At 45.1% G+C, this 12,613-nt stretch overlaps 1 protein-coding gene across 11 annotated transcripts in view; it reads right to left on the bottom strand.

Moving 5' to 3' along the window:
* Positions 1 to 12,613, bottom strand: part of CACNA1C (calcium voltage-gated channel subunit alpha1 C) — a 630,647-nt gene that overhangs the window by 26,918 nt on the left and 591,116 nt on the right. For all 11 annotated transcript variants that reach the window (XM_089769299.1, XM_075896596.2, XM_075896633.2 and 8 more), the window contains 5 exons: positions 7,222 to 7,313; positions 5,495 to 5,660; positions 4,506 to 4,633; positions 2,294 to 2,390; positions 1,177 to 1,279 (listed from right to left, as the gene is read on the bottom strand). In XM_089769299.1, the coding sequence (XP_089625425.1) occupies positions 1,177 to 1,279; positions 2,294 to 2,390; positions 4,506 to 4,633; positions 5,495 to 5,660; positions 7,222 to 7,313 (586 nt within the window). The remainder of the gene's footprint in view (positions 1 to 1,176; positions 1,280 to 2,293; positions 2,391 to 4,505; positions 4,634 to 5,494; positions 5,661 to 7,221; positions 7,314 to 12,613) is intronic.

Below are 12,613 nucleotides of genomic sequence, written 5' to 3'. Positions count from 1 at the left end.
GTTCTCTGCTGACTGTGAACAGCCAGATGTAAGAACTATGATAAAAGCAAGGTGGCGATATCCAGCTCAGGGAGTCTCCGAAAAAGCACTTGAGCGGCAAATCACAGGAATGCACTCTGATGTTCTGTGGACTGCCTGGTCCTGCAGTGTTAGGGCCTGCTAAGAGTTCTGTGGGGTTGTTATATGTGACTATAACATTGTCAATGCACTCACTCCTTTTGTGGTGACACTGCGCTCGTCACCAGAGCGCTGAGTTGACTCACAGTGGACAGTAACCAGTAAGTGGATGCTTCCAGAACTGCCAGGCACTCTATCGTGTGTTGTTGCAAACTAGTAAAGATGAATTATTTTCAGTCAAACTCTGCTTAGCACAGGATCCAAGGGCTTGAAGCCATCTTTGTAGTTGATCCTCTGATCCTGAGGGTAGGCAGGGTTAACACAGCCCCCAATGTAATTTAGAACAGGGGTAGGTTAGAGTTCTCTTGGCCCAGGTCTGCAAAACATTCCAGCCATATCCTCTATTACCTCCAACAGCAAGGGAGGCCAGTACTGTGTGGTGTTGAGAAGGCCAGGCCAGCTCCATGCCAGGTTTGGACTCCCTACACAAGGGATCTTTTCAGAGATGGCACCTCTTCTTCTGCAGTGGAAAGGGGACAAAGTGGGGGCTGAGACTAGCCCTCTGGACTGGCCAGTGATTGCTCTTTGACATATTTTCTCCATCCTAGAGTGGCCAGTGATTTCAGGCTGTTAGCCTAGAATCTATTTGCTGCCCTCTGAGGATTCAGATTTACAGCTTTGGCATTCATGCCACCTTTCCCCCTCTTTTCCTGACTGTTACCTGAGCTTAAGCTTTCAATGGCAAGATCATCAAAGAGGGAATTCTAGGAAACTTACTAATGATCAGAAATGATATGGTTCTCTAGATGACACTTAGTTAAAAACATTGTACTGTCCCCCTGGGATGTTAGTCTTTGCTGCACATTTACATTTGCTTTCTGGTCCACACACTCAAAGTGAAAAGCCCTAATCATTGTATGCATTATATGATGTCCATATGTCATTTTCCATATGAGGAAATTCAGCATAGATGTCCTCCATCTCCACTCACACAGCTGCACACATGACAAAAATCATACTCATTCTTTAAGATCAGGAGGTGCAACCTGAATGGGTTACCTTCAGTTTTGATCCTCAGTGCTGTTCTGACCAAGGCAAAGAGGGTGGCATTAAACATGACAGTCCCGTCACTGTTCAGTGGCATATTCATAGAGACGAGGCGCTATGGAGTAGGGGAAGAAACAGAACAATCATGCAGTCAGCCCACACTACTCAGCAAAAAAAAATTTTCTTGTGCCCTCACACCACTCTCCAGACTTACCACTCCACCCACCAATGTAGCCACAGTTCATGTGTTTGGTTACACAGATTGAAAACTAAGAAAAGGACCCATCATAAGAACAAAATGTGTTTGCCCACAGGCATATTCTACAGTACCTCATTGTGGGTAACCCTTTTGAGGTGGGGGCATAATTCAAGTAGGCTTGATATGGCTAATGGATTCCCACTAGAGCACTGAATGCAAATAGAAACTACCTGCTGTCTCCCAACAGAAGAGTCCTGGGCCAAGTTACTCCCATCGGAAACAGGCAGGTGATAGGATTACAATCTACTGGGCTCAGAGTAAATGGGTTCCTGGCTTCCCCACTTTGGGACAGCAGACCTCTGCAGATGGGTTGTTGTAGCCTACACGATGCTGTTTCTCCCGCTAGTATGTCTATAGCATTTATCACTATGTAATACCTCCATGTAATACCCCTACATCCCCCTTCTGTTCTGTAATGTGATTTGTCCTTTTCATGTGTGTTCATTTTTTTTTAATTGTATCCTTTGGTATATATGGTTGTGACTATTTTCTTCCATTATTTGATCTGAGGAAGTGGGTCTGGCCCACGAAAGCTCATCATCTAATAAACCATCTTGTTAGTCTTTAAAGTGCTACATAGTCCTGTATTTTGTTTCAGCTACACCAGACTAACACGGCTACATCTCTATCACTATGTAATACCTGGTAATTCTTGTGCCAGGGAATCTCATTTGCAATCTCTAGCAGAGTCTATAATGTAGGCTAACAAATGGCCTGATGAGAAGCTAATACAACAACAAGCATTTTTACCAGATGCTTCTCCAGAACCTGTGTTCTAGATTATCAAGAAATGAAGCTGTAATTTGTTACATGTGTGCTTCCTCTGAGCTGTTCTTCCCTCTTTCCACCTCACCCTAACTGCAGTCTTACTTTGCAAGCCACTCGATGAGGACAGAGCTTCCCAAAACCCAGCGGAGGCTGAATCCGCCGGAGCAGCGTCACCACGTCCAGGTGTTTGATTCTTCCCCTGGGGAATAAAATACAGTATCAATGATAAAAGGGTCTGCTAATCCATCTGGAGAGGGCCTGGGAGCAGGGGCTGTTAGAAACATATATGAGATCTCAATCTCAAGATTGACAGAACCACTCTATCTTAACATGACATAGCAGGTGGCTTTATACTATACCTCTCCTAGCATATCTCTCTAGGTTTGCACACCCATGAGTTAGCTCCTACTAGTTTGACTGTGTAGGAAAACACAACAATCATTATACACTTAGGCCAATACTGGCAAAATTGGCCATAGATTTGAGTGCCTTAGTTTTTGGGGAAGGAGCTAGATGGATCATTACAGGTGATATTTGTCATATGGCTCCAGAAACCCTATAGCTAACCCCGTTTACTAATAGTCCTGGGGCTTGTCTACACAGGGAAATTAATCTGGAATAAAGGAGGATGTGAATTTCAAATAGGTTAACTATTCCCAATATATGGAGACTCTTATTCTAGAACAAGAGTACCTTATTCTGAATGAGCTTAAAAGTGGATGGAGCTAATTTGGAACAAGGTGTTGTTATCCAGGAATAAGAGTGTCCACACATGGGATTAGTCAGGGACAGTTCTTCAGGAATGGCTATTCTGAAACAAATCCCCATGTCAGCATGCTTTGGATACTAGGGCCTGATTAGCAAATGGAATGTTTGCTCCAGCACTGAGGTTGTCCCTTATCTTTATTGAAAATGCTGTGGACCACCACCAGGGATAGGCAAAGGGGACCTCCAATAAAATGATGCCACCCCAAACTCTGCACAGCCAGAATTAGCTATGAATTTAAGGGGTCTTGAACCCAGGAACTTTGGAGCTAAGTAATTTACACCCATGTTAAGGCCCCTTTACCCTGCCAGAGTGGCTTCAAAAGGTAGTGTAAATGAGCATCAGACCCAAGAGCATTTCAGACAGTGGCAGATGACCCACAGGGGAATCTGTGGGTCAGATTCTCCTCTCAGTTGCACTTGTACAAACTTATTAACATCAGTGAAATTGCAGGGGTGGGTCAGAGAGGAGAACTGGCCCTCCACAATGGGGCAGGCCATGGCTGGCTCAGCCACATAGTGGATGATGTGTGGAAACCCAAAGAATGAACACCGCAGTTGTGTTGTGAGCTAAATATGGGATGCAGAGCAGGAGGCATAAAAATAACAGAGCCCAGGGTTGGGTTTTATAAGGGCTCAAATACTGTTTATATGGCAACCTAAGAAGGGTCAGTCAAGCCAGGTCACAGGCGGGGACTCAATACTACAAACATATGGGCTATGTCTACACTGCACAATTATTTCAGGATAAGCTATTCCAGAAGAAATACTCTGAAACAGCTTATTTTGAAATAGCATGATTACACTACAGGGAAGCCTGGAAATTAGTGCGAGGCAGGCTCCCTTAGTGTGGACGTGCTACCTCAATTTAGAGCCCCAGGAAGCACTGGGGAGTAATTAATTTGAATGGCCTGGGGGAGGAGCTATTTCAAAAGAGCAGCAGTTGAACATCCTCACGACTGCTATTCCGAAATAGCTATTTCGGAAGAGGAGTTATTCCTCATAGAATGAGGTTTACAAATGCTGAAACAAGCTGCCCATTATTTCAAAATTATTTTGAAATAATGGGTTATCTGTGTAGACGCGTGCATAGTTATTTTGGAATAATAGACATTATTCTGAAATAACGCTGCTGTGTAGACATACCCCATGTGAGCCAGCCCCTCAACAAGCCTCCCTCTTAATGCATATCCCCCTTGGCCTTTTTATTATTCTGATAAATGGCCTATATTTTTCCTAGATGTACACAGTTTTATTTTCAGCCACACAAAAATGCTAGTCAGGCTGGGATATTTTCTATTGCTCACATATCCTGAAACAGGCAGCCTCTGTGTCTGATTCACAAGTGGACAGATGGGGGAGATTTCAGCTTCTGCTTTCCTTTTAGGGTTTTCACAGAGCTTTATATATACTGTATTCTTGCTGGATTTGCTTCCTGCCTGAGAACACGGCATCCTATTTCATTGGCTCTGGGATGCCACACTTTTGAGAGAATAGAGATTGTGTACCAGATGTTAACATGTTCCAAAGTTCAGGTCCTGCCACTTACTTGGCTTCAGGATCATACTCTGCCCAGATCCTTTTAAACTCATCCAGGTGGTGTGGCCCCAGAATGGACCAGTCCCGTGTTAAGTAGTCAAAGTTATCCATAATAACAGCTACAAAAAGATTGATGATCTGCAAACAAAGATAGAGGTGATGTGAAGAAGGTGACATGTAACACCAGACTTTACTTGGCTTCCAGTTTGTGTCCAAGTACAATTCAAGGCCTGGATTTTGACTTACATGGCCCTGTGTGGTTTGACTCTCTCTCTTCTCGTGGGTGACACCATACCAAGTGAGATAAGCAGAGGCTCTTGATTTCAATGGGAAGGTGCTTGAGGTAAGGTGTTCCCAGCAAGGACCCCATAAAACTCCCCCCTCTCAACTGATTGAGGAAGCCCATGTTTGTGAGTTTTGGGGCATGCTGCAAGGCCTACCTATTGATACAGGCTTTTCTCTGCGCTGGGCCTGGGTTTATTTTTTTTCTCTTGAGGGCAGAATTGGAGTCATTTATTGGCATTGAGCCAAATGGCTTAAAAGGCATCAGAGGAGAGCATTCTGAGTACCAACAGCCAGAGCTGCGCAGTGCATGCTGCAATGCTGTGTAACATCGGGACTGCCAGGATGGAACAAATGCCAGTTGGACACGGCTTTTTCAGAGTAATAGCAACAGTAAATTAGAAGGTCAGAAAGAAGGTGGGAAGTAGGGGAGAGGCACTGCTGGCCTCACTCAAGGCCTCTGGACACCAATCTGTTCTAGTGATGCAGGGCCTCCTTGTTTGTGCTGTGACTGGATGTTGAGAGTCTTCTGGAGAGAGGCTACTGAGCATGAACTGGGGGGAGTGAGTATCATGTCACTGCAAGGCCACTGTGGACAATGTGTATCAGACTTGCCAACTGTGAGGTCTCTTTTGCTACAGCATCAGCGCCCAGGGAAGTCAGGGGTTATTGGGCAGTCACAGTCCAGTACCGTTTGTGCTGCCAATGCTAACTCACCAAGAAGGCACAGAGCATGTAGAAGCTGATGAAATAAAAGATGGCAAAGCCGCTCCCACAGGAATGGTCGCCTTCAGTGGAGTTGGCTGGCTCTGAGTCAGGGTCGCACCTTTTATTTGACAGACACGCAAGCATGATCTCCTGCCAGCCTTCACCAGTGGCACACCTGGGTATAAAGGGGTACTTGAGAATGGGGGAAGTGAAGACAACAGTGACCACTTTCAAAGGGAAACAGAAGTTGGCAGAGGGGTGGGCAAATACCAGCTCATGGGCTGGATCCGGGTGGGTCCCCGCTGCTACATTTACCTGTGCCTCTGCTGGTCTGCATGATCAGAGCTCCTGTTGGCCACAGATCGCCGTGCCTGGCCAATGGGAGCTGCGGGAAGCAGCGTTCCAGTCCGTGCTGCGCCCCACCGCTCCCATTGACCAGGAATGTCAATCCACGGCCAACGGGAGCTGTGTTTGCCGGTACCTGTGGAGGTGCAGGTAAATAGAGTGGCAGTGGCCCAGCAGGGACTACCTCTGGCAAACTGCTGCCATTTTATTGCCCACCCCTGAGTCAGCACATTAAGAGCCTTCTCCTGCTCCCATTGAAGTTATGGCCCACATAAGGTGGATGATGAGACAGGTTTAACATGAACTGACAAATTCCTCTCCTATTTTTGTTGCTATGGTCATATTATCCATTACTGGAGACCTGGCTTTTGTACACTATGGATGCAGGGCCACCATGTTCTGCCCTGATGCTCAGGGAGATTTGGGTGCTGTTGGAAGGAGAATGTTCAGGGCTGGAAGGATAGCAGCATTTTGCACCTTCCATTTTGAGTTTCCTTATCGTTTTCTTCCCTGTCCTCTCCTGAGCTGCTCACTTCTCCTGTCCTCCGTCTCTCCCTATAAGCCTACGGGCAATGTGAGAGTGCTGTATCCCTGCACTCTTCCCGTCAGGAAATGCCGTCCTCAGCATTCTCTGTCTGCCTGCTACACATAGGCAAAGCGGGCTGCCAACCACCAGTTTGGAGATGGATGATGTGTCAGACTGAACAAAGATCAGTGTCCTGATTGGTATTTGGCACCCTGCTCTGAGTAAGCATTTCAGAAGGGAGCGAGGGAAATGGACAGATGATCAACAACTAGCTCAAGAAGACATTTCCCCCTGAGGCAGTCTTTTCCTTCATGGCAGTAGCCATTGCCAGAGACAGAATCATGGGCCCTTTGGTGTGTTGCAGGAAGTCAATCCTTATGTTCCTGTAAATTCAAGAGAACCACTTGAACACTGTGTTAAAGACTCTTCTTCCTGCTGCAGAAGGTCAGAGAGCTCAAATGCTTTGGTTAGATTTAAAGAACGAATGGTTTTGTGATCAATATTAACATTTGTGGCTCAGCTGAGGTAAACAAATTCGATGCTTCAGTGGGTAACTGGTCACTTTAGTGGAAAGGAAAGAGTTCCCCTCCCCCACAGGTAGCCTACTGAACAACTAGATATATGAATTTGTGGTATGGGGGTGTTGGTTTTATCTGAGGCATCAAGTATTGGCCATTAGTGGAGGCAGGAACTCAGGTCAGATGGACCAATGGTCTCATCTGGAAAAACAAATACTAGGTTCTGGATTTGGAACACTGTATTTCTAATCATCTTATGATCACGATATGGTAAAAATGGAGACGACATGTCCGGATGCACAAAGTCACCCTCACAGATGCACCCAACACAAAGCTGTGACACCCACCTGAAGAGTAGCAGCACTGCTTGAGGGAACGTCTGAAAGTTGTTGTTGCGGTTGATATCCGTGGTGTCATTCAGAGCAATTTTACCAAACACCTAGCAGAAAGCAGAGGTCTTGTCAACTTGGCTTTGTAGCCCCCAAATCACTCTTATCAGCTATAATTCCTTGCTTCTCGGTGATTGTGAGCATTGGAGTCTGACCCCTTCCTACAAGATGTTTCCTGCTGGTTTCTAATATTTGCTACGGTTCCTCCTGTTTGTGCTAAATCACTGGAAAAGCACCCACACAGAAACAAGAGGCGCATTCTAATACCATTAACATAACTCCTAATCATTCATTATTGCATGTGCCATGAATATGTGACATAGGGAGCTCAATACAATGTGCCTTCACACTGGATATTTTCAGTGGAAAAAAATAGGAAGAGACGAGAGGCTGCAATTTTTTCCCCCTTCACCAGCTTTCTAGCAGAAGCCCTGTCTGCTCTAGGAGGAAAAGCATTGCAACAGACCTCTATGTGGACTGCTTTGAGCTCTCAGAGTCTGTAAAATGCCTTGCCTCTGTGCACAACAGCCGTGCCCTTGTACAGTGGAGTGCCCCACGTTTGGAAAATTACCCAAAGCCTCAGGTCCTAGTAACAGTGCTTGGTGGTACGAGGTAAGTGTTTCAGGAACCCCAGAATGCAATGGTGCAATCAGGTCTGCCAGGTGTCCTGGGTATGGTTGCTTCAAAACAGTTCTGCCCCACACCAGTACTGCTGCATTGACATTGGAGCAGTGATAAGAGTCAAAAACAATGGGCTGAATCCTGCAGTCTTTACTTCCATGAAGCTCCCACTGAAGTCAGTAAGAAGCATGATTAAGGACAGAGCAAAGACATACAGGACTTGGTGCTATGGCCCTAATAAAAAATGAAGGCAGTGGGAGTCTTCCCATTGATTTCAATGGGTTCTGGATCAGGCTCTTTATAAATAATACTTGTAGTGCTAGTGAATCCTGCAATGGCTATCCAGGTGTGCCCCAGGGTATGTCTACACTACAAGGGGTGTTGTTTTGTCCGAAAAAAATGGCTGTTTTCCGAAAAAAACTTCAATTACGTCCACACTGCAATCACGTTCTTCTGAAAGAAAATGGAAAGAACAGAAGGGATTTTCTGGCATTGGTAATCCTCATTCTACGAGGAAGAAGCCTTTTTGAGAAAAAGCTCTTTCAGAAAAAGGTGTGTGTGGACAGGGAGTTCTTTCGGAAGAAGAAGAAAGAGGAAAAAGCACAGGTGCCCTGGTGGCTGCTTCGTCCATAGTAATCACAGCTAATATGTGAGATAGCGTCCATTTCGTGCTTTCACAGTGTGGACGCTCTCTTTCGGAAGAAGTTTTTCTGGAAGATCTCTTCTGGAAAAGCTTCTTCCGAAAGAAGCCTGCAGTCTAGACATAGCCCCAAGCAGTGAACAGGGGACAAGAGAGCGCAGAACTGCTATCCAGGGAGGGTAGGAGAAAGAGGGAGAACACATCATGTGAAGAGGGTGTGGCAGGATGAGGGATAGGAGACAGCTGAAGACAAGGATGGTGTGTGGGGGGAGAGGGCAAAACATGCAGAACAATAGTTATGGAGAGAAAAGTTCAGTGTTCAGAAGCCTTGAAATATTATTTAAAGCAGAGGCTTTCCTAGTCTGATCCATGAAGCCCCACTGCTCTGTGGGGTTACTGCCATCTGAGAGGTGGAGCTTTCATCTCTGAAACGAGATAAGGTACTGCTATGCTAGGAAGTTTTATGGCTTCTTTGGATGGCTGCCACAACTCCCTTGTATGTATGTGTTTAGGCTACTATACAGACAGGGAAACCTATTAAGTCTCTTTCTTTGGGGCTTTTTGATTGGGGCTTTTTGGGTGTAAAATTCAACATTATCACATCCGCTGAGAACATTGAAGCCTAGGGAGAAGTAAACACATAGGCTACTTTTACACTACAAGGTTTTTGCGCAAAAACCTGCGGAGCGCCCACACCCAAATGAGCGCTTGAGCAATTGAATGGGCAGTTAAACAGCAGAACAGAGGGATTCTTCCACCGTAGGTCAACCTCCTTTTCTGAGGCATAACTGCTTTTAGCGCTGCAGCTATTGCACAAGAAGGCAAGTGTGGATGCTCTAGATGGGTTTCTTGCACAAGAAACCCACATGGGAAAAAGCACAGGTGCGCGCTCTTGCGCAAAAGCACATCGGTTTTGCAATGTGCTTTGAGGTGTGGACATGCTCTTGCACAAGAAGTGTTTGTGCAAAAACTCTTGCGCAAGAAGCATGTAGTATAGATGTAGCCATAGAGGCAAACTGCAGAGCGACCTGTAGAGATTCAAATCAGGGCTGTAGGCAATGCAGACAAATGCAGCACTAATAAGCGCAAAGTCCTATATCTAAGGAGAGGAAATAAAATGACACAAGTATCCAAGGGGGAAAGCAGCTCTCTTCTTTATGCCAAACTGATTTCATTTCCATCTTCTTTCCCTACCACCTTATTGTCCTACTGGTACTTCTTAGGAATTCAATCATTCTAATTCCTGCAGGGAAGACGTGGCAGCAGGCTGAGGAAGGCTGGTGTCCAGCAGAGAACTGCTGTTTTAAGAGTCAAGGAGCAACTGATTATAATCTTGGGAAAAAACTCCAAAGGTACATCCTCCATTCTCTTCCATGGCGTTAGATGAGGGATGAAACTGGGTACAATGCAGCCCCCTTAAACGGCATCCTCCTCAGTGAATGTACTTGTACTTGAATCTTTGTATTTCTCAGAGCTGAAGGAAACTCTGCAATTTTGCTTTGCTAGGGGCTGCACAAACATTTTCTTTAGTTGCAATCCATGTGGAATCATCCATCCCCATCCCTTATGCTACTCTGATTGACCCAGGGGAGCAGACTGGCTGTGGGCCACCCTTAGAATTGAAGGAGAATGGCATTAGGTCCCCAGAACTCATAAAGGTGGGTTAAAGCTACCTTTGCAACCGCCAGCTCCACCAGTTTTGCATCAAGCACAGCACAGTCAGATCACAGAATCTAGCCCACAGTGCTCAGCAAGCTTTAGGTGAGCAAGGTCTGAGTTTTGAATTTGTAATAAAACCCAAAGGCAGGGGAGTGTCAGATGATTTCAAGGTTCCTTGCAAGCCTCTTGTGCAGTGTTAGTATCTATAGCCACTACCGTCAAGAGCTGAGTAAGCCTGGCCTGGCCAGAAAGTTCGTAAAACATCATCAGCTCAGGGGTGTTTATTCTCCATCTGACACCATCCTGACGCTGCTTTCATGGATAGAGTGTTGTAACCTCATAGCCAGAATGGGCAACAGGAACAAAGCAGCTCTGGAGGAACAAAGAGCCTGTTTTCACGCCAATATTCTCAATAATGGAAAAAAAAAAATAGAAAAAGCACCGGGAGAATTTCAGGGAAACAGTTCCAATGCAGCAGGACCATCTTTAAATAGAATGCTCTTCAAGCGCTCTTTGGGTTTGCCCTGGTTCAGATCCCCCTTCCCGCTGGTGGGCAGTGACAGTGCCAGCTGCACCGAAGAGGCGCTGGGAGTAACTATCATGGGAGGACAGCTTCAACAATCAGAGGCAGCTTGAGTTGAGGCAGCCCATATTTTTCCTTTCAGGAGACAGTACATGAGGGAGTTTCCCTGTTGGAAGAGTCTGATTGTCCTTTTCACAGCCCAGCTTCAACTCAGACAGGGCACGGGCAGTGTTACTATAAGCTTGCGACACTGCTCAGTGGAGAAATGGAGTGTGAGGCAAAAGCTGCAAGTAGAAGAAGTTGCAGGAGGAGGTCCCTCCCTATTGTCATTTTCAAGACCGTGTCTCTTGGGCTATCATCAGACTGGTAGCTTCATCCATCAGCATCAATTTGTATTTTTCCACATGGGTATGTTAGGTAGTGAGGCTTGACTATTGTTACACTTCATGTCAGAGAAGTAGCTAAGATGAACTGATTGGTCTCCTTTATGTAGGAAATTCCTATGTCATTGTCAAAGTATTGTCATGCTATAGCAGTCAGCTAGGCTTTCAAGTCAGCTGCTCAACAATGAGATATTGAAGGCCTTCCTCAAGGAGTCTGCTTCTGCAGGTTCAGGACAGCACACAAACTGGGGGCATCAGTGCAAACCAATTACCTGTAATTATGCCATTGCCTTTTGCATAGCACAGGACAACAAACAGTACAACAGGTCCAAAGAATCTAAGTGATGAGAAATGATGAAAGCAGAGACTAGAATGTGACCTAGCAGAGGTCTCTGGAATTTGGAAAGGGATTGACACAACTGATAGACATCTGGTATCCCCACTGTTGAGATGGTTAAAAATGGGGGATTGAATCTAAAATCATCTAAAAAAAGTTAATAGCACTACTTAGATATTAACATGATCGGCTCATCTGAGATACTATAGACTGACAGAGGTCATCGTTAAGTGCTCATAGAATAGCAATTAGGTAATGTTTGTGCAGTATTCTCAAATTGTTCCCTATACTGTATAGGGAATTCTAGGAAGATCTTGGTAACATTAGCTAGTTAGATTATTAAAGCCAAAGCGGTAAGGTTTTATAAGGTGGCCACTCTAATTGGAGAGCTAAATAGACAGTGTTATTGGGGAGGCAACAGAGACAGTGTAATCCAAACTTTGTTTCTTGAGAAAGAGAAAAAGAGTAGATAGTGAAAAGGTGATACATTTGGGTTATGATAAAAATAAAAAATGAGGCATAATGGATCAGATGGATTTTGCCGAACCTTTCTTAAGTTTTAACAAATTCTGATTCCATTGTGAAGAATACGGGCTGTCGGATGGCGAAAGACCTTCTTCTTTGGTCTCTCTACCTTTGTGGATGTTTTGAGACTTTTGAGTAACTAAATGGAAAGTGAAGCTTAGCATGAAAAATCATCACCAGTGAGGCAGGAATGTAACATATAGCTGGGACAGTCACATACACTGTGTGTACATCAATAGCTTTTTCCACTTGTCTGTACGGACTATCAGTCATTTGCATAGATTCCTGCTCATGCTGGTTCCAAGTTTGGTTTCATAAGCAGAATACAGTATAGCACTGATGCAGCTTATTGAGGAACTGGCACAAGTAAAAAGCTGAGATTTGATGTCTGATCCTATTTTTACCAACACTGGTGTAAATCAGGAATAACTCTGTTGAAGTCAACGGACTTATACCACCATGAAAGTGGGGTGAGAGAATAATCAGGCCTGATCACCAGCATGGCTCTGAGCTACTTGAACTGATTGCTGTGCTCCAATGAGCAAGCCGGTAAATCACCATTGATACATCTATAGGGATATTCCAACACAGAATTTTTGTTTGGTTTGGCTGGTGTAATTTTCAAGTGCTGTTGGCAGTGCAAACCCAGTTAATGTTTTCTG

Source organism: Pelodiscus sinensis, chromosome 1 (assembly GCF_052426305.1).
Source record: "Pelodiscus sinensis isolate ZL-2025 chromosome 1, ASM5242630v1, whole genome shotgun sequence".
NCBI lineage: Eukaryota > Metazoa > Chordata > Testudines > Trionychidae > Pelodiscus > Pelodiscus sinensis.
Note: the sequence above shows the minus strand (reverse complement) of the source record. Positions and strands in the feature narration are given on the sequence as shown.